Genomic DNA, 21141 nt, shown 5'->3' with positions numbered 1-21141 from the left:
TCATTTTGGGCACGCCAACCTCCGAAGCTCATCGCCTGACGTCAAGCCCACCAGCCCGCCGCCTCCTTGCCCCCCATTCCGATGTCATCATTCGCCCATCTGTTCTCTTCAGTGTCCTCAGAAGCATGCAGCAGTACAGTGAGGCAAGACTAATTCATAGGCATCTGCTGCTGCAGATCAGTTGGGTCTGTATCCAGTCGGCACCGCCTTTGGCCAGCCACCATCTGATTGGGCTATGGGCTGGGCTATATGCACGTCCGCCACACATGAGCTAGGGCTACATATGTAGCTAGGCTGAGACCGCTATTCTAGAAGGTGGAACGAGGTCTACGTAGGATGTGGAGATGTATATGCAGCATGCAAGATTTTGCAGTGGATTTGATGAGTACAATAGCTTGATAGCTAATCAGAATGACAACGAGGGATAAATCAAAGCCCTCCATAATGAGTAAAAAGCCACCGAATCCAAAAAGCGAGGGGAAACATAGGAGCGGGTATATAAGAAGCCCCACGGAAGGGTGGAGAACAAGCAAGGAAAAGGGTAGGAAAGAGAGTGTTTGACAGAGTAAAAGCGTTCATAAGACAAGAGGAGAAAGATGGAGCTCAATAGTTCCAATTGACCAAGACAGTAAATACCAAGAACGCCGAGATGCAAAAGATACTGATGCGGAATGAATGATAATATCGGTGACGAGAAGACGGTCGAGACTGTCCACGCAGGACAAAGAAATGATGATTATACAGGAGGTGGAAAGGTAGGTGAGAAAAGAAAGTGAAAAGTGAACGTGTTGCGCATAGAGATGCATATGCAACTCTAATACACGGGGGCCACACTCGCCCGGTCGTGTTTCCAGTCAAAGTCGAATGCCCAGAGGGGAAGGTCGTGCTTGCGCTGCGGCTCACCATTGTCGTGCAGCATAATTGCCTCGCTGCTATCGGTGCGACGGCGGGAATGCCGCTTCTGGTCCTCCGGGATGGCGGGGGGAGGACCACGGGGAGGAGGCTTCGGCGAGGGCAGCGGTGAGAATCGATGGATAGGGAGGGTTGGCGTAAGGGGTGAAGCGCCGCTCGTGGCGGGCGATGGAAGACTTTCGGAATAGCCCGTACTGAACTGGGGCGAGGCCATCGGATTACCAATTTTCTGTTCAGTATCAGAACCCGAACTCTGCGAGGGAGAAGCTTTTTTGTCCATGTGAGTTGCACCTTGGTCTGTCCGCGCGTGGAAGGGCGGGAACGCAGCGCTGAGGCGCAGGAAGGACGTGTCGGAGCCGCAGAACGAGTCTCGCGACGGGCCCGAGACCATTGAATTACGATCGGTTTCTGGCGCACCGCTGTTGTACTGGAAGATGCTGGGTGTGATCTTGCCTTTGCGCTGACGCATCGCCTCGAGGAGATCCTGCTCCTGGCGGGTCACGGCGATGACTCTGCTTCGTCGGTTCATCTCCTTTAATTCCTGAGGCGAACGCAGTGGCTGTTGAGGGAACTGGTTGAGAATATCGGGTTCGGCGATGATAGGGATGTGGCTAGACCGCTTGGAATTCGCGGTGCGTCGAGTGGTCGTCGACGACTTGCCGGTAGAGGCGATGGACGTATGTCTGCGATTTGACTGGCTAGGTGCATTTGTTGGATGAGACCCTCGGCTGCTAGTCGACGGCGCCCGGTTGACCTTCTTGACAGTGGCAGCCTGCACAGCGCGTGCGGTATAGATCTCCGGTTCGTATTCACCGTATGTGGCCACGCTGCTTCGGCGGGAGTCTTTGGTGGCCTTGCCTTGCTGGTTCGTCGGTGTCTCCACGTCCTCTTCATCCTCATCTTCCGACGAAGAGAGACAAAGCACACTGGAATTCTGGAGGTCCTTGTTTCTCAGCGTGCTCTTGCTGCTCTTCTTGCTAACCGCACTCTTCCCACCACGCGACGTGCTTGATTCGGTCGTCAAGGCGCGATGGCGAGTTGTCTCCGCTGGTTGTGTCGTCGGCATCAAGTACATATCCTTGGGTTGGATGGCAGCCGGGGTTTGGCCCCTGCGAGCCGCGATTCCCATTTCCGCAGGACGATGGGTATCGGGTTTCAATTTCTCTCGACTGGCCGTATAAACACTAGAGCGACTGAACAACGACCGCCGCCCAGCGTATCGGTCCAAGGCAAGATCAATCTCGCTGGTCCCCACAGTCCGCTCCAGCGGATGGTCATACCACTCGCCATCTTTAGATTCGGGAATTGAGAGCAGATCGGAGCGGTCACCATTCTGCTTGGGGCCTTCATTTGGAATGACCGAGGTTCGCTGGGACAGGGGTTCTCCAAACTTCTTCGCCGAGGAGACAATTCCACCTCGGTCCATCCGGTTGGAGGGATAATCTGAAACGACAGTGGGGACCGGGGAAGGCGACTTGGTCATACGATGGGGTGACAGCAGCGGAGGGGCATTATTTCGAGGTTTCGGGAAGAGGATCGATAGATCAATGCGGGGAGGCCGCAGCTTGCGTTTGGAGTCCTTATCCTTCTCTTGTTCCTTTGCCGCGCTGCGAGATTGTTTGTAGGTCACTTGGGGGTCTAGCCCTAGTTCATGACGGACATGGGGTTGGAGGCTCTGTTGTTTGGGGGTAGTCGGGTTGGATTTCGAGTTTGATTTGGTTGATTCTTTGGAGCTGAAATAGGAGAACAAAGTGGACGAAGACCCGGATTGGTGGACCCTCTTTGAGTGCTTGGGCATTGGCGGTACAGATTCTTGAGATTGATAATTGTGGCCGAGCAGAGGCGACGAAGCACGAACGCGGAGGTTGGGAGGCGGGGCTATCGAGTCTCGAGACGAAGGGAATGCTGCGAATCCCGAATGCTGGTCCGACTGTCTGGAGCTGCTGTCGGGGGTCCGGAGACTCTGTCGACGAGATTTTTGCGGTTTCTCCCATCCGCCTTGTGGATTGGGGAGCGGCAAGTCGGTCCCCAAGATGCGCTGCGCCTTGGAGGTTTTCCGCTCGATGTAACCAACGTCGTCACGTTTCTCCATGGCTCCGGTCTTGACGTGAGTTCGACTGGATGTTCGTAGAGGCACATGCACCGGGGAGCGATCCCGAGGCGCCATTGGATTATTGCAGAAGCAAGAGATGCTGGTCACTGGGCATTGAAGTCGAGAAAGTCCTCAGACACTTCGTCGCTGACTCGAGGATGGGATGGGGAGTCGAAGGCTCCTCGAGGGATCCGACACGGTTGAAGTTTAAATTATTTTTCTTCTCCTACTCTTGATTTCAATGTCCTCCACTGTTGGGACCGTCAGCGACTCTCAGTTCAAGTTAGGTACCAGTCCCCAGTCGAACCGAAAGGAAGAGTTGGGCGGTTCTCGCATGGGCCTCCACCACGTACCGGTTCCAAGAAAAGAGAATAAGCAATGGACAATCAAGATATAACGGGGAGATGGAAATGACGAGGTGTTGGGGGAAAAAAGAAAGAAAGACGGGAAAGGAGGATTGAGGAGATCAGTGGACGAGGAGAGGAGGGCCCCGGGATCTTTTTTGTAGAGACGGAGATCGTGAGATCGATTGGAATCTTCCGTTCTCACCCTCCGCCTTTTTTTTTATCGGCCGCTCACTAGCCACTCACTAAGTCGCTAACAGACCAAGATCCTTACCATCCATGATCCATCCCAGCGTTCTATCGGCCACCATGATTCCCCTCCCAGCCCACCCCATCGTCAATAGGTCAATAGGGGTGACCCACCCTGCGCTGTCGTTGTCGACTGCATGGGCCACTCTGTGGAAATAGACTCCTGCTTGGCTCCGACTGGCCTCAGCAGGCCGCCTCAGGTCTCGCACGGGGTGTTTCATTTCGACTGGTGGAGCACGGCATCCGTTAAGGGGGCCTTGCCATTGGCACGCTAACCCATCTGGTTCCTGACTTTGTTTCCAAGGATCCGAGGGGCTGTGATGATGCTCATGGGCCCGCGATGGCCCGTGAAATCGTGATGCGATCGACAGCCCCCTCTCGCGTCGACCAAATAAGCAAGAGTCGACAGGCACCCACTTCGATTTGATTTCTGGTTTGTGTTCAGCGGCCCTGGAAGTCCGGTTCCTGGCGCACGGAGACCCATGGATCGCGGGATGGGGACGCAGCTGCACAGGGAATAATCATAAGAAAGCGGGAATTTGACTTCTGCAGTGCCCTATCCCTTCGGATATCGAAGTCTGTACTCCGCATAGCGGACGGAGCGGAGTACGGAGTACAAAGAGTATACACGGAGAACTCAAAAGGCGAACATACTACGGAGTACAGAGTTCTGAGATCACCAAATTCCTGGGTGATATTATGCCCCTTTTTACCCCCAAGGCATCACGAATCCTTCGATCCCTCGTGTTCTCCCCGAACCCCTTACTGCGGTTGAACTGCGCTTCCGCGGTGGTAGCCACGGGGCAACCTTAAACTACACGTGTGGCCAACTTGCCACGAATGCCCCTGGCCTGGGCTCAGCCTCAGGATCTGACTCCCAGATTCTGGGGCTCTGGGTGATGCACTGATGTGAGATCAAATAAACCATCTGCTATTCTAAGCACCTTCTAATTCGAAAGATCCCTGGCCTTTCCGTCCGTTAATGGAAAGGGGCTGCACATGAATACCACTACTAACCCTACCCAGACGCCTCAAACGCGACCAGTAATCTTCTCGAGAATTCTTGGGCTGGTTCTCTATATACAGCCCCCGTAGCTAGGTGCGTTCCAGACTCCACTTGAGCTTCTTCTGCCTAGTCGGCAGTTCCATCACAGATGGATTATTCCAAAGTTACCAGCAGACTGGTCCATCCCCTTTCTTTTTCCTCACACTGGCGCAGTCTGTATTTAGAATCAAGCGGACTCTTGAAATCCGCGCCATTGGCACGGCTGCCGCGGAGGTCCTGGTGGATGCGTGCCCGGCCGAATAGGAGAAAACTATGAAGGGAGTTTTCGTCCTAGTGTCTAGTATCTAATACATTTGTTCCACTTGGCACTTGCAGACACATTCGCACATCCGATCGCCGAGCTCGATCTTTTGACGACCCATTTCGCCCGCAGCACCCTCCGATCGGGAGCGTCATCACTTTCACATCGCGGAGGCTCCTCCACTCGACGTGGCGCTGTGGCAAATAATCGGGTCATTGCGTCCTGACTGGTTTGCAAGCAGAATGGTAATGATCGACAGGTCCGCCCTTGGGGGCCTGGAGAGGAGGTACGTGTGCTGCACGCGTTGGTATTGATTCAACTGGGTTTCCATGGCACTGCATACCTCGATAGAATGCAAATCTTGCTGGAAATAGCCCACTACACCCCAGGCGATGGCTGAAACATCGCCCACCAGCACCCATGGACCTGGACCCTATAGAAGGTCTGACAGGTTGACATCCATCTTAACCCTCGGCACTTTCTCGGTGGTCCCCCAGACTGCATCGAGTATTTCTGTCGAGGTCAACTTCTTCAGCTTCGAACATCTAGAGCCGGGAACTGTGTGAGATCCTGGCCAGGACAATTATTTGACAGACTCCCCCAATCACTGCTCCAAAGCAACAGAGATTCTTTTCCTTGAGCGTTCTACAGTAGCGCGTGCGACCTCGAACCCGGTCCGAGCAAATCAAGTGCGATCTGGAGGTGTCGATCATCAGGCCGGGCAGCTCCGTTCATGAGCCTAGTGTGCCGTGTCTAAGAACTCAAGGAGTACATCAGACCCACCAGTGACGGAGTAATAGTAATGCGGTGACATTCCAGGGCATTTCTGTTTAGTCGAGATCGGGGGGTTGTTCTCGGAGCTCATATGCGATCAGGCTAATCGCCCCGGCGGAATGGCAACCAATCCTCTTTGATCTGGCTTCCGAGTACTGTATCTCGATCTGCATAGAAAAGGGGTATGTACATGAGCTATACTCCGTAGTTGGACGAAGATGAACATAACAGCCATCAAAGGGGCGAGAAACTCACACAATCACAAAGCGAATTTGATTTTCCAGATCCTTGACATTTCCACTCGAAACACATGAAAGAAACACCCAAATTATCATACCTGAAAACAGCGATCGTAAAAACACTATTGAACCCAAACGAATGGTTTGACATCTGTGGGAGGCAATCACAGTGCCCGCTCTCTCAATGGTCGGGTAAGCTAGCGGCTAATGGTCCCCCAATAGTCCACCCCAATATGCTGGACAATGCACGCAATAGTTGACTGTTGTTCCATGGAACTGGACAATTTCTCCAGACTCTAAAATATTGGATCCCCGTGGGCGTTGTAGATCATGAACACACTATTGTCTTTGAAGAAGAGTATTTCTTGCTGTATGCGTCTGCCGATGGGGCCCAACTGGGCGGATCGGGATCCACCTGCTGCAAATCATTCAAGCCTGGGAAAAACGGCCTCCTAGAAAGTCTCGAGCTCGGAGATACTGCTATGTTGCTGGACTAAGTTCGGCCGAGTTCATGATTCACATCAGTCTGCAGTCTGCACTCTGCAGGACATGGAGGTCAAAACTCCGTCTTGATTCTACTGTACTTCTTCGGTGTAACACTACTTGATATGAGATTTGCGGGCGAGATAGATCTGATTCATGGACTCTGTCTCTCACTTATGAATGATATCAGTGGGAATGATAGAGCGAACTCAGAGTGACGCCGCTCATCAGAGGACTCCACCAGCCGAACTCTCATCGAAACCTCCTTCATCGTGCACCGCCTCACGGGGTCATCACCTTCCTACGCTTGACGATATCGGCGGCCGCCCGCTTCTCCATCTCTTCCTCGACCCAGCCAATGCCATACTCCCAGTCCACATCGGCCTTTCGCTTTCTGCAATCCTCAAAGCGAACCGGGAGTGGCATTGGCGTTGGGATATCACGAGGAATCCCGGGCGTCTCTGGCGGGACGAGATACGTCACGGACATTTTCGCCCTTGGAATGCTTATGATTAACGGGACGAATTGGAGTGGGAGATGATAGCTGGCTTACCCGTAGAATCCGGTGTCAATGAACCGGGAATGGATGGTCTCTCTGCGCCATCCGGGAATCACTGGGTAGCGTAGTTCCCTTTCCCACGACTTATCGAAGTTCTGACCGCGTTCAGCCTCCGCGGCGTAAGGAGGAACGAAGGGATGGAAGTGGCAAGATCGTTCATCTGTGAATATCGTCAGCTCACCGGGTTCCATTCACCGAGTGGTTATGGCACGCGTACTTGGCAAAGCACTCCGTCGGTTAGTGCACATGAGGATGTAGCGAACCATGGCCACGATGTCTTTTTTGACCCGGAGGGAGTCCTTCAGATCCTCCTTGGGATCATGAATGTCCACCTTCATCCCTTTCCGGTCTGATGGTCCACGTCCGCCACTGTAGTCGATCGAGATGGTATACGTCTCGTAGACACGAGAGCCATCTCCCCATCCTCTGCCGACCACGAATTGAAAACCCAGGACTTCCCGTTCCAGGAGCTGGTCGAAGAATATTGCCTTTACGCATGTCAGTCAAGGTGAATGAGATGTATTTACTGTTCAAGATGAAGCTTACCAGGTAATCGATCATCCTGTCAGTCTTCTCGTCCTTGTCTCTCACCATCACCATCACATGGTCCGGGTGCACTTGGAGTGGAACGGTTTCCTCTAGTCCGGCCTTGTTATTCAGGAAGTGCTCGTCGAAGCGGAAATCCTCGTCAGCAAAGCAGACGGGAAGCTCCCGGTATCCAAAGGATTCCAAGGGTGTCAAGTCTCTGCCAAATGAGACGTAAGTTAGAGATGTGATTTTGAGGCTCTTGACTGGGATTTTGAAAGTCACGAACCGAGCGAAAAGGATGGTCGAAAGCTGTGGGACAACCAGTCAGCATTTCATACCATGATGGAGGGCACAGTATAGAGGCAGATATCATACCATTGTGTGTACCACCACTTTCAGTAACTCGATGCTAGTTTTCTAGTGCTAGTTAGAACCATCATGTGCCGGAAGAACATCACGTAACACGTACAACCACCGGGTAATGATAGACGCTCGCCTCCAGCTGAGTGAGGCAGCGTTGAGCAGGGGGAACTGGTTCCCGATTGAAGGTGGAGAGCGCCTGCGCTCTGTATCTCTCAGGTCGACCATTTCTGCTCTGCATCTTCTTCTCGTTCAGTTTCTTCTTTTCCGCCTTGAGAACTTTGATCATCTCGTCCAGCTCGTCCAGCTTCTCGTCTAGGACAAATTCGTCCATCTCGCCGAGCTTGTCGAAAGGCATGGAAGCTTTTCCAGAAAGCTGTGGGTTAGGAGTTGCAGTTGATGGTGGTAGGAGAATTCGGAGAAGACTTGGAGGAAGGGAGGGCAGGATTGGGAGAGGTGGAGGGCATTTTATAACCAGTCGGGGCGCCATTGCTGGTGGTGGTGATGATGGGTGAGGTTGTCTCTGCCTTTGGAGGTAGCCCTTTGGTGGTTGACTTCTACCGCATCAGGACCAGGCACGCGCAACTCATCTGATGAATCGGCACGTGCCTGCCTATGATGCCCATTTTCCCTGACTCCCAAGGCAGCCTCACGAGATGTCATGACAGCCTACTCAAGGCAAGCCTCATCAATCCAAATCTGGACAGGGGTATATGTGCTGGCTGTCTGGACCTTTCACCTTGGCCGTCCAGGGCTACCAGTCTGCCCGTGTGCTGGTTCCACCGGGCAAGCAATTGTGACGTCTCGGGATATATGGGTAATTGACCAATGTGTCTGCTCTACAGAGCCACAAGCATGAATCCTCTGGTAGACGGCGGGGGGCTGTTGGGATAGGGCATTCAGATCGTCTATCAAAAAGCGTTATCTGAAGCTCGGGTGTCGATTTTCCGAGGTGCAGGCCCCCGTGAGTAGCAACATCGTAACCGGCTCTCCGGCGGAAGCAGCATCAGTCAAGCGACTTATCGATGCACATGTCAACCTGAAGCAACTCGGGCGAGCTGCTGTGATCGTGGCCCCTTTTCTCTTATTTTTGTATGGAGGACCTCGTACAGTTTGGCCCTGTTCGTAACCATTGAAATAAGAAATAGAGATGTGGATCGAATGCCATACGGTACTAGCTCAGTGCCTCGTACTTCTGTCAAAATCTCCAGGGCTCATATTTTGAACTGAAACAGCTGATATGAATCCGAGATTTCCCCAGGCATGACAGTCAACATTACTTTTGAAGGCTCTTTCCCGAGCTAGCTGATCCCAGAACTCCCTTGGAAGATACGTTGTGTCCTACAGTTCCATCAGAGACGGTGCTCAAGGATTCGGCGTCTTTCTCGCAGTAATTACTTTGTTACAGATGATACTTAATGCATCAGAAGTCCAGACCGTTCCTATTTCCCAAAAGTAACCACGCAGCCCAGGGCTATAATATCGTCCTCACTGTCTGTCTTTGTAAGGCTTGGTATAGTTCAAGAGAGCAAGAACTCTTTTAATTCTGCTTGGTCTGTGTTTGTTGACCTGCACGCTAATAGCGAATAACTATTCTTGTAAAAGACCTTATTATTCAATCTATCAAGATGAGCAGGGGTGCGACGGGAAATAGGGTACCTGCAGGTGACGTACATGGTACATGTTATGTTGTAAGCAGACGAATCCAGGGAGAGTGGGGATCAAGCTGATCGGGTACCCCCTTGGATGAGATTATGTGGAGTTACATTTTGTCACTCTGAAAGGATCTATCCCTTTGTCACCTTGGTGGATCTCTATGGTATAAACAAACACCGACGCGAGGAAATGCCCTTGGTCTCAGCTGAAAGGGTACCAAAGAAGGAGTTAGCACTGATCCCTGATCCCGACACTTGATTCCCATGAATGAGATCCAGATTTATCTCTCGGATTTGCCAGTATATTACCATGTTGGTTGAGACATGGGCTCATAGAGTGGGCTCGGACCTTACCAAGGTGTGAACAGCATTGGCCACCACAGAACCGGGCATATCATATTGCACATACCATAGAATTGGCGGTTGACCAAGTTTAAAGTAGCGTAAGGAACGAGCTACATTAGAGTAGTTAACTAACAAGTTTTAGCTAAGCAAGCCCAATGGTTTGAATAAGCCCCACCTCCACGTGACTGGGCGGTGGCGAGTGTGTCTGGACCCCGAAGTTGCTGCTCGGTTGCTCTCCACATCGCCCGAGCAGCCGTAAACAGGTTTGTCCTTTGGATTGCTGCCGAGACAGACCGATATTGGCGCCTGAACATCAGGACTGGCTGCATATTGGGCAGTGTTGTTTTCTTGAGAGACTATTTCAAGAGTGAAAGAAATGTCCGTTAGTGGCAAGTCCTAAACAAAGGCAAAGGCCAGAATCGAAACCGCGAATCGGCTTTCATGGGCGGTGGTGCTGGTGGCAGGGTTTCAAGGTTTTCACGCTGCAGGACAAGATCCGGTAAAATTCTCGGTCGCAATAGACCGCCAGGACTAATATGAGAGATTGTATAGATGATCTCGTAGGATATAGAAAAGGATAATTCAAATAGCCCGCCCTGACAATTCACACAGAATATGCAGGTAGGCAGATCCAGTCCATCCAAGTGCAAGAGCACGTTCCATGACGTCCAGAGTAGTTAGTTAACTAAGTTAGTTATATGTCTCTGTACAGTCACACGGTCACTGTAAGGCGGGACTCGGATTAATTGTTGTTCTCCGCCCCCCCTCCCAAGTTCCCAAGTTCCCAACTCAACCCAGGCCCTGTCAGCCGCCACTCTTTCCTCCCCTTTGAACCTTCCTTGCTTCCTCCCTCCTCCCTCCATCTTTTCCATCCCATCACCATGTTCTAACTTTCCCCTCGTAAATGTTTGTCTTTGGTTATCATCTCGACGGGGTGTTGTGTTAACACCCCTCTTCTGGCCCCCGGAATCAAAAGTCTGGATTCTGGTGGTATCCGATCGTTCCAACCCTCGATTAACCAACTCTCCAACCGCTTCAACCCCCACCTGAGCTGGTGTGAGATACCATTAACTGCCTACTCCACCGCTTGGCATACTCGAACTCCGAATCTACCTACCGATCCAAACGCGTTGATCTTGTTCACCACACGCCCATGTTCATCGCCACCTGGATTCTCGTTTAGTTGACAATCAAAGACGCGAGATGGATGAGCACGACCAAGATGACGTTGGGCAGGGTCCCTCCAGTAACGACTCCTTTGCTCAGTTCTCGTTTGCTCCCGCGACTCGGACCACGGTGGTGACTACCACCACCACCACAACAACGTCTTTCCCACCTCTTATCATCAAACCTCCGCACGCCACAAAGGATCTGGACGCGAGACTATATCCCCTTGCCTCTACGCCAACCCCAGCAATTTTGAGAAATCTTCGGTTCAGCCTTGGGGACCAGTCGATCGTTTTCAACGAGCCGAACGATACTACGGCGGCTTTCACTGAGGTATGCTCCTCTACCCGCTTTCTTGGTTTCGTCCCACAATGCTCACATATCTCTAGCTGACTGAGAAGAACGATGCTCTCAAGTCTTCAACAAACGGTTTGATCCGCTCTGTGAACTCGTTTACAACCGAAGATGATCGGGCTGCCCGACGACTGGTGGCCCCACGATCAGTCGCTCGGATCAATCAACCCAATCCTCAGCACCGACCTGTCTCCCCTGTGTCTATTCTGGATCCTCGCCCAACCATTCTTCCTCGGACACGTGCAGTTCGGGTGCCATCCGAGCCTGCAGCACGGCGCACCCGTCATTATGCATCGACATCCACCCATCTTTCCCCTGCCGGCTTAGTCACTCCAGAAACTGAACATAACATCGGGAGTTTGGGTGAAGGTCAAGCCTCGAGACAGCGGGTTTATAGTGCGAATTTCCCTCGTAGGGAAACCCTGTTGCGGTCACCGCTGTCCGCCGAGGTCGGTCCTTCAGACGCTGGTGCTCAGAAGCTTTTGGAAGACCTGGCTCAAAATCGGGAGCTGCAAATCGCCAAGCCAGACGCAACTACGGCAATCACATCGGACCCGAGCTCCTTCAGCCAGACCGTATCATTTGCTTCTACCGAAAGTTCGTCGCAGCGGAGGCCTGACCTGACTGCTCAACTCTCGGCTATTGACAATGCTATGGCGCAAGATATGTGCCTGCCCAGCCCCAGCCTATCCCCCGTTGCCGCCATGAATGCGCTGCACGGCGAGTCCTCTTTCGACTCTGAGGGACCGGATGTTGACACGGACTCCAGCTTGGATCACAGTGTTCCACGCTACTCGAAAGCTGTGCGCCTTCTTGATACGGAAGCCTCTCGGGCCAAGAGCCTCGCGGCTACTCATACGTCACGGTCTCCACCATCTTTGATGGATATGCCCAAGGTGCTCGAGTTCTTTGACGCTGTGCCAGACGAGCTGAAAAGCTATCTCATGTACCAGTTCCTGAGACGGTGCCCAAAACCCACCCTGCATTTCGTGGCCGATGTCGTGAACCCGACGTTGAAGTGTGATTTCCTGACCATGCTCCCTCTTGAACTCAGCTTGAATATCGTCAAATATTTCGACGTTCAAACCATGTGTCGCGCGTCACAGGTCTCGAAGAAGTGGCGACACATTGTCAGTTCCGATGAGAAGACGTGGAAGGACCTGCTTGATCGCGATGGTTATGCCCTATCCGAAGGCGAGCTGGAGCGAGCTATCCGAGAGGGTTGGGGCTGGCAGTGCAGCACCACTGAGGATTTCGAGAGAGACCTCAGCAAATCGTTCTCCCGAGCTGACAACGAGTCTTCTCCCGTTGCCTCCTCTTCTCACGCTCACGAGAGAGCGCCTCTGGCGTCTTTAACCCCGAATAGACGCCCCAAGCGAAAGGCTAACACCCGTGCTTCGAGCCGCAAGCTCGCCAAGCGCAAGATCTCTTCCAGTGGCACCGACCACTCGGAGCCAGATTGGAAGAGGGACATTGCTGCATCAGAGGCTCCATATGCCGCTGCCAACGCTGCCGCTGCAGCTGTTCCTTATCCTGATGTCGGTATGCCTACCCTCCGTGGACTCTACCTCTATAAGGCTCTCTATCGCCGGCATCATGCCATTCGTCGAGGCTGGATGAAGCCTGATATCAAGCCTCAGCACATCGCTTTCCGTGCCCATGACCGCCACGTCGTCACTTGCCTGCAGTTTGACACGGACAAGATTTTGACTGGAAGCGACGACACTAATATTAATGTTTATGACACCAAGACTGGTGCTCTGAAAGCCACGCTGGAGGGCCATGAAGGTGGTGTCTGGGCCCTAGAATATCACGGAAACACGCTGGTTTCCGGCTCTACCGATCGATCCGTTCGTGTGTGGGACATTGAGCGTGCTAGATGTACACAGGTCTTCAACGGACATACGTCTACCGTGCGCTGCTTGCAGATCGTCTTGCCCACTGAGGTGGGTAAAGATGCCAACGGTCGTCCAGAGATCATGCCCAAAGTCCCTCTCATCATCACTGGATCTCGTGATTCGAACCTGCGCGTGTGGAAGCTTCCGAAACCGGGCGATCCCTCGTATTACCCCAACGGACCTCTAGCGGATGATACTGATTGTCCCTACTTTGTGCGTGTCTTGTCGGGCCATTCCCACTCTGTCCGTGCAATTGCAGCCCACGGCGACACCCTCGTGAGTGGAAGTTACGACTGCACAGTTAGAGTTTGGAAGATCTCTACCGGCCAGGTTCTTCACACGCTCCAGGGCCATTCCTTGAAGGTTTACAGCGTTGTGTTGGACCACAAACGTAACCGATGCATCAGTGGCGCTATGGACCACATGGTCAAGGTCTGGTCGCTGGATGACGGATCGCTGCTACACAACCTCGAAGGTCATACCTCCCTAGTTGGTCTACTTTCTTTGCAGAGCGACTACCTGGTCTCGGCCGCGGCAGATTCCACCCTCCGTATTTGGGATCCCGAGCACGGCCACTGCAAGAACATGTTAAGCGCGCACACTGGTGCTATCACCTGCTTCCAGCACGATGGACAGAAGGTTATCTCCGGATCGGATCGAACACTGAAGATGTGGGATGTCAGCACCGGTGCCTGTGTTCGAGACCTTCTCACTGATTTAAGTGGCGTGTGGCAAGTGAAGTTCAATGACCGACGATGTGTTGCCGCGGTGCAGCGCGACAGTCTGACCTATATTGAGGTGCGTGCCTTTCTGACTACAGGGTGCAAATTGAAACTAATTCATCCGTTCTAGGTCCTTGATTTCGGCGCTGCGCGGGATGGTGTCCCTGAAAACAAACTCGGCAAGCGCATTGTGGTCAACCGTCGCGGACGAGAGATTGCCACCAGCAACGTCGATTCCGACTCGGACTCGGATTAAGCCCATCACGATCTGGGATCGTTTTCAATCACGATTCCTACACGCCAGACTGGCCCCATTTCTCTTTTTTGCCAGGTTTTTCTTTTGTTTTCTCCCGTTTCCCTACTCCCTCCAACGCACCATATGTTCTCCATTATACTCCGTTCACGATACCCTATCCTTACGGCTCTGGTCTCTTCCCTTGAAAACAAACCCTTTGCATAGCGCGGTCGGCATTCTTCGGTCATCCAGCATTACGATGGGGGACTGGCGTTATACGTTTCCTGATTTCATTTTTCATTATCATCATCACGCTTGATTTTTGCTCTCACTTATTGCAGGAGGGTTCTATATCCGTTTACACGTTCATCATCTTATCTGCCCATTTTGCACCCTTTGCCCTTTCTGCATTTAACCAACCATGCTCTTTTTTTCTGTTGGCTATTATAATTGTCGCTGTGTCCTCTATGTTACTACCTTCCCTTGTATCTGAAGTTTTTGTTATCGATGGCAAAGGCTTTCTACGGTGTCCACGGAGGCTGAATTCACACATTCAATACAAAATACTACATCTCTTATTTTCCAATTTCAAATTTTGTTAGATGGTAATAGATACATGCCAAAAATCCACTATGGAAAATCTCTCTAGGTCATACACAACATTTCGTGACTCCCCGCAATGCTTGAATACTCCACCACGATGTTCACACCCAACAAATACCACCTTTACACAACCACTAACATAGTTAAAGGGCTATAAAAAACGATTATTATATTCTCCTAAGTCTAAGAATTATTTAGATATAAGGAATATATTAAACATAAACAAAGTTCTAACCGCGGTGGTAGCCTGTATGTCCGGTCAGCATAAAAGGGAGTAACCCTCCACCCCAGAGGACTCCTTCCTAGAAGAAGCCCGTTTAGTGGGAAGCTCAGTCATGGTTTCTTATACCACTAGACTATAGAGGTGGAGGGTTACTAGAAGGGACTGGAACTGGGTTATAACCTCTTCCGGGCTCGTATAATATAGTGGGTTTTTGTTATTCTGTGAGTTCGTAGGGGAAAGCATACCGGATAAGCTTACTCCGTAGACGTTTGATTGAAATTGTCTATAGCATTTACAGAATTTCTTGCGCGCTTTGGGTAAAGCGGGTGAAATTGTATTATCTCCAGGCGAGTAAGTATAGTACAACCTTGTAGGTGGATAAATAGACGGCCAGCGCCAATAGCCACACGCATCGCTTTGGCCTGAGCTGGGGAGATTTCATCTCGGCCAGCATAGTCAACCGCACAGAAGAGGCACTGCCCACCATGGCCGGTTATTTCCTGTGCCTTCGTTCCTCGAGGCGGACAGACATGCATCCCCACTGGGCACGAGTATGTATAAAGTGCTCCCATCTTCAAAGTCCGTAGTTTTTATATCCCCGTATAGTGTCTCGAACGGTGTATGTCCAGTAAATCAACCAGAACCCTCCAAAGTAGGCTGAATACCCTCCAAGCTCCCATCAATACCCGCCGCCGACAGAATAGCCCAGCGCACTGCATCAATGCCCAATACCCGGCCCGGCCCAATCGGTGTATCCGCACTGCATGTCAGAATTTCCCCCAATGCACCAGGACCATTTGATATACTCGGATCAGGCTGCACCTGTGGCTGTAGCCTGCGAAGTAAATCCTGAAGCCGCTGGATCCCGATTGCCGAGGCGCCGGATTTCATTTGCTTTTTGTTTTTGGCGAGGATTTTGTCTACTTTGGAGATGATGATTTGGTGGGGGATTGCGTAGCGTCGGAAGAGGCTGAGGATTTCGGCGTCGTTTCGTTTGATGCCGTGTTCGCTGTCGATGAGGATGAAGGCTCGACGGAGTCTAGGAGGTTGCACTCGGTTAGAGAAATGAATTCATAAAGTAAGAAGAACAAGGAAAGACATTGACACTCACTGTTTTCGCCCTTGGAGATACTTCATAATCTCCATCCCCCATTCCGCACGACTCGCTTTGCCGTAACCAGGCATATCCAGCAAGACAACTTTATGCTCACCACCTTTCGTACCACCAATCCCGAACGCATTCATTTCCCGTGTACGGCCAGGTTTGGACGATGTCCAGCATATATCCTGGCCCATGATCGCATTGAGCAGCGAGCTTTTGCCGACATTAGAGCGACCGAGGAATGCGACTTCAGGCTCGACGGAGGAGAGCGGCGTAGTGCGGAATTTGCTGGCGGACCATAGTTTGAGGGGTGAGTGGCGGGATGGTGTGAATAGTTTGTCTGCAGAGGCGAGTTGGGACGGGGTTGGGGGTTTGGTGTCCCAGTAGTAGCATAGATCGGTGGGCGTGAGTTCTTCGAGAGTGCGCTTGTTTGGATTTGAGGGGGGAGGTGCGATGATTTTGGAGGGTGTGGAGGTGATGGCGGTTATTTGATCGGTCAAGGGCCTTGTGGCCGGCCTTCTGGGCACGGAGACCAGGGCTGCACGTATCCTCATCTTGTTGTGTTGTAGAATTGCCTTGTGCAGGTGCAGAAGCAGGCCCATCGCGGTCTCCGGAAAATTGACCGCACGGACCAGGCCGACGGCCGCAGTTATCAGCGTCGCCGATAAGCGCATCGTCATTCTGTCATTCAAGACTTGACCACAAGCATCTCCACATTTCGTTTCACTGCACTGCTCGGTTCAGACTTCAGTGTACTGCTACTGAACGGCCTTCAATCTTCAAGATGATCAACGCTGTTCTCGTCTTCAATAACAATGGCCAGCCCCGGCTAACCAAGTTCTACACAACCCTGGTATGTCCCAAGTTCCCCCGCGCATACACTTCCACCAGCCCGCTAAGTCATATACAGGACACCCAAACGCAACAATCACTCATCGCGCAAATATACCACCTCGTCTCCCAACGCCCATCCAGCGCCTGCAACTTCCTTCCTCTCCCACCCCTCCTCTCCCAAGGCGCCGCCAGCTCCACCGGCCCCTCCGACGCGCCAACCCAAATAACCTACCGCACCTATGCCACGCTCTCCTTCATCATGATCTCCACGTCAACTGAGTCCCCGCTCGCCCTGATCGACCTGATCCAAGTCTTCGTCGAGGCTTTAGATCGCATGTTCGAGAACGTCTGCGAACTAGATCTGATCTTTGGGTATGAGACGATGCACGCGGTGCTGAGTGAGATGATTGTTGGCGGTGTGGTTGTTGAGACGAATATCGAGAAGATCATTGCCGGTGTACGCAGTCAGGAGGGTACGACTGGGAAGAAGAAGGCTGTTCAGGCTGCTAGTGCGAGTCTCGGACGGGGGGCGCTGCCAGGATTGGGGGCCTGGCGGTGATGAGAGCAGGAGCATTTATGGGGGATTGTTTATTTGCTTCTGTTGCATCTGCAATGATCTGTTTGCATGGCCTCTTCTGTTGTCATTTTCTATGGCGTCTTGATGTTTTTCATTGTATATAGAGTAGATTCTGGAGTACCGCGGACGGGTATGCGGATATGGTAATGGACTACGAGTTTCGGAATGTCGAAAAGACCTGATTAATTGTTCCTAATTCCCGAATCTTTTCCATTGGGTGTCTCTAGTCAGGTAAAAGGATTTAAAAGAGAGGGACCAATGCAACAGCAGTAACATTCAGTCATCATACTTAGGATCCTGTCAATGTCATCGAGGTCACGTGATACAACCGCATACTTCATAACTCTGGTTAGCCCTAAGCCCTAGTCACATGCCCACGCTAGCGCGACCCACGAGAAATTCATAAGATCGTCCGCAGTCCGGCGAACTTTTCCCTCTTCTTCTCCCCGTCAACCGTCATCCAGCGCACCGATCTTCAGTCGACAAAATGGTAAGCACTTGAACGTCTTTTGTTCAGGCTTCGCCCACTGCAGCGATGCCGCAAGACAATTCTGTCTAGCTTCCGATTTTTCCAAATCGAAGCACAATTCCGTCGATTGCCCGCAGCCTCGAAAGAGATGTGGAACAGTCATGGCGATGATTTTGGCTGGAGTCAGCTATGCATTTGACACCCGTAGCACGGTGTTCAATTGCATGGCGCTCCTTAGAGTTCAAAGAAGATGCAGCCCGTCAAGGACTAGATCGCTGATCTTCTTTTTCTCAATGATAGCCTCCCAAGTCCGGAAAGAAGACCGCCGCCATGCCCTACCCCCAGGGCAAGGCTGGCTCGTCCAAGAAGGCCGCTAAGGTTAGTAGCTTCTTTCCCTGGGAGTGCGAGAAAAAAAAAGAGGATGAAGATACTAATCATGCTCTGTCCAGAACCCTCTCATCGAGAAGCGTTCCCGCAACTTCGGCATCGGCCAGGACATCCAGCCCAAGCGCAACCTGTCCCGCTTCGTCAAGTGGCCCGAATATGTCCGCCTGCAGCGCCAGAAGAAGATTCTGAACATGCGCCTGAAGGTTCCTCCTTCGATCGCTCAGTTCCAGAGCACCCTGGACCGCAACACCGCTGCCCAGACCTTCAAGCTCCTCGCCAAGTACCGCCCTGAGACCAAGGCCGAGAAGAAGGAGCGTCTCGTCCAGGAGGCCACCGCCGTCTCCGAGGGCAAGAAGAAGGAGGATGTCTCCAAGAAGCCCTACCACGTCAAGTACGGTCTCAACCACGTCGTCGGCCTCGTTGAGAACAAGAAGGCTTCCCTCGTCCTGATTGCTCACGACGTTGACCCCATTGAGCTGGTTGTCTTCCTCCCCGCTCTCTGCCGCAAGATGGGTGTCCCATACGCCATCGTCAAGGGCAAGGCTCGTCTCGGAACCGTTGTCCACAAGAAGGTATGTTCATATCACTGGTATTCCCCTTGATCGACGATCACAAGCTAACTAGACTATCTTCAGACCTCCGCCGTTCTGGCTCTGACTGAGGTCCGCTCTGAGGACAAGGCTGAGTTCTCCAAGCTCCTCTCTGCCATCAAGGAGGGCTACACCGACAAGTACGATGAGTCCCGCCGCCACTGGGGTGGTGGTATCATGGGTGCCAAGGCCAACGCCCGCCAGGAGAAGAAGCGCAAGGCTGTTGAGAACGCCATCAAGGTCTAAATTCATCCCTCTCCGGGATGAGTTGATTTTGTCTTGACGGGATCGGCCCTTTTTCAAAGCGCTCTCCTATCAAAAAAAGTTCCAATGAGGAGGATTTTCAAAAAGGTGTTCCAGGCTCCGGATGACTTATTGACGGCCAAAATTTTTCTTTTAGCTTTAGATGGGTGGGAAAGAGCCCTCGGCCCTTGGAGAATCCCATTCTAACCAAAAAGAAAAAATATTTTCTCTAATGACGAACTTCCCTCGACGGCCTTATGTACCACTTTTTCTTTCCTGCAGATACCCATGAATCCATTTCTCAAACTGTTCAATATGCCCTTGTCGCGTCTCGGCGATGCTCATGGCTAGTGTAGTAAATGTTTAGAATGGCATTCATGCAGTCTGCTTGTATCTCTTTTCTGTAGCTCCATCATTGTAACTGCATCTATATGCCTATGGAAAAATTTTCTCTGACGGTATTCCTCGACCTCGGGCAGTTCATTGTTGGACGATCCAGTCTCACGTGATCATGATCTATATCCAACGACAGCCCCAAGGCCTTGCTATACGTGGATGTATAATCCAAATTGATTGTTTCGTATTGTTTACATCTAATCACACTCTTTTTTTCGGCACTCTTTGGGATTCCTTAGTACCAATTTGGCCGAGTAAATGGATGGATGGGTAAGCCGAGGCGTAGATATATTTCCTAGCTCATCCATGTAAACCGGAAGTTTGGAAGTGCAACTTTCGCTGGGAGCACTACTTCTCTAACCCGAGCTGACTAAATCGAAACGTGAAGATTAACTAGCCACTGCTGTCAGTTGGAAAAGCATCACAATATGTTACAACATGCAAGTGTTTCGAATCGAGCCGTAGGATCACCAATATGAGCAGGCCTGTTTAGCGCGCCAGAACGGGGGCTATTCGACATGGATACGAGAGCCTGAGTGGACAGCTAGCGGCTTGGAGTTCTTTTGCACGAATGAGTCAAGATTAACCGTCATTCATCCCGCACTTCTAAGACCGTCTCGTTCCTTCCTCGGCTTCACATAAAAAAGAGATCCTCTACCTATTCCCCATTATTGCCCGAACAACTTTGCTTCCCTGACAGACTGAACCTCCCGGGCAACCCACGTACATACAACCCAAGATGAGCGGTAGGTCTTCATGATTTCTACATGGATACACTCCAACATCACGCTACTATACTAACCACCCGAATAACAGAAACCCCCCCCCAGCTCATCCAAGGAACCCCTCCGCATCGGAGTCGTCCTCTTCCCAGGCTTCCAAGCCCTCGACGCCTTCGGCCCCCTCGACTGCATCAACGTCCTCTCCAGAACCGAACCCATAACCCTCAGCCTCCTCTCCACCACCCTCGACCCCGTCCCCACCCAATCCCCCGATCTCCCAAGCACAACCAGCCAATCCATCCTCCCAACCCACACCTTCGCAACAGCCCCACCCCTCGACATCCTCCTCGTCCCAGGCGGCCGAGGCTCCCGCGGCTCCAAACCCCCCGTCTCCGAAGCCATAACCTTCATCGCAAACACCTATCCCACCATCAAGTACCTGATAACCGTGTGCACGGGGTCGGGACTCGCCGCGCGGGCGGGGGTGTTGGATGGGAAACGCGCAACCACGAATAAACTGGCATGGAGGGAGATGAGTGCGCTGCGGCCGGAGGTGGAGTGGGTTGCGAGGGCGCGGTGGGTGGTTGATGGGAATGTTTGGACGTCTTCGGGTGTTAGTGCGGGCATTGATGTGACATTGGCTTGGATTGGGGAGGTTTTTGGGAAGGAGAAGGCGCAAGGGATTGCGGATTGGATTGAGTATACTCGGCATGAGGATTCGGAGGTGGATCCCTTTGCTGAGCTTTATGGGCTTTGAGTGTGCTTCTGGTAC

The 21141-nt window shown here is 52.0% G+C and overlaps 8 protein-coding genes across 8 annotated transcripts; 4 read left to right on the top strand and 4 right to left on the bottom strand.

The window, feature by feature from the left end:
- Positions 1–814: 814 nt before the first annotated feature.
- On the bottom strand, positions 815–3079 carry N7458_005666 (uncharacterized protein; the record flags this gene model as incomplete). The annotated part of the gene is made up of 1 exon (XM_056909048.1): positions 815–3079. One exon carries the CDS (start codon positions 3077–3079, stop codon positions 815–817), a length of 2265 nt encoding a protein of 754 aa, XP_056767666.1.
- Positions 3080–6682: 3603 nt separating this feature from the next.
- On the bottom strand, positions 6683–6889 carry N7458_005665 (uncharacterized protein; the record flags this gene model as incomplete). Its single annotated transcript, XM_056909047.1, has 1 exon — positions 6683–6889. One exon carries the CDS (start codon positions 6887–6889, stop codon positions 6683–6685), a length of 207 nt encoding a protein of 68 aa, XP_056767665.1.
- A 60-nt stretch (positions 6890–6949) lies between these two features.
- On the bottom strand, positions 6950–8337 carry N7458_005664 (uncharacterized protein; the record flags this gene model as incomplete). Its single annotated transcript, XM_056909046.1, has 4 exons — positions 6950–7119; positions 7177–7447; positions 7506–7796; positions 7957–8337. The coding sequence occupies 4 exons, from the start codon at positions 8335–8337 to the stop codon at positions 6950–6952; spliced, it is 1113 nt and encodes a 370-aa protein (XP_056767664.1).
- Positions 8338–11050: 2713 nt separating this feature from the next.
- N7458_005663 (F-box/WD repeat-containing protein) lies at positions 11051–14244 on the top strand (the record flags this gene model as incomplete). Its single annotated transcript, XM_056909045.1, has 3 exons — positions 11051–11347; positions 11404–14064; positions 14119–14244. The coding sequence occupies 3 exons, from the start codon at positions 11051–11053 to the stop codon at positions 14242–14244; spliced, it is 3084 nt and encodes a 1027-aa protein (XP_056767663.1).
- Positions 14245–15682: 1438 nt separating this feature from the next.
- Positions 15683–16825, bottom strand: N7458_005662 (translation initiation/elongation factor MRX8; the record flags this gene model as incomplete). Its single annotated transcript, XM_056909044.1, has 2 exons — positions 15683–16088; positions 16161–16825. 2 exons carry the CDS (start codon positions 16823–16825, stop codon positions 15683–15685), a joined length of 1071 nt encoding a protein of 356 aa, XP_056767662.1.
- A 110-nt stretch (positions 16826–16935) lies between these two features.
- N7458_005661 (putative AP-3 adaptor complex subunit sigma) lies at positions 16936–17544 on the top strand (the record flags this gene model as incomplete). The annotated part of the gene is made up of 2 exons (XM_056909043.1): positions 16936–17004; positions 17062–17544. 2 exons carry the CDS (start codon positions 16936–16938, stop codon positions 17542–17544), a joined length of 552 nt encoding a protein of 183 aa, XP_056767661.1.
- A 505-nt stretch (positions 17545–18049) lies between these two features.
- Positions 18050–19254, top strand: N7458_005660 (60S ribosomal protein eL8; the record flags this gene model as incomplete). Its single annotated transcript, XM_056909042.1, has 4 exons — positions 18050–18052; positions 18332–18409; positions 18481–18990; positions 19054–19254. 4 exons carry the CDS (start codon positions 18050–18052, stop codon positions 19252–19254), a joined length of 792 nt encoding a protein of 263 aa, XP_056767660.1.
- Positions 19255–19566: 312 nt separating this feature from the next.
- On the top strand, positions 19567–21126 carry N7458_005659 (DJ-1/PfpI family protein; the record flags this gene model as incomplete). Its single annotated transcript, XM_056909041.1, has 2 exons — positions 19567–19574; positions 20478–21126. 2 exons carry the CDS (start codon positions 19567–19569, stop codon positions 21124–21126), a joined length of 657 nt encoding a protein of 218 aa, XP_056767659.1.
- Positions 21127–21141: the final 15 nt, after the last annotated feature.

This window comes from Penicillium daleae (assembly GCF_028827525.1).
Source record: "Penicillium daleae strain IBT 16125 chromosome Unknown utg000005l_segment0_segment0, whole genome shotgun sequence".
Taxonomy (NCBI): Eukaryota; Fungi; Ascomycota; class Eurotiomycetes; order Eurotiales; family Aspergillaceae; genus Penicillium; species Penicillium daleae.
The sequence above is the reverse complement of the archived record's forward strand: the minus strand, read 5'-3'. Positions and strand labels throughout refer to the sequence as shown.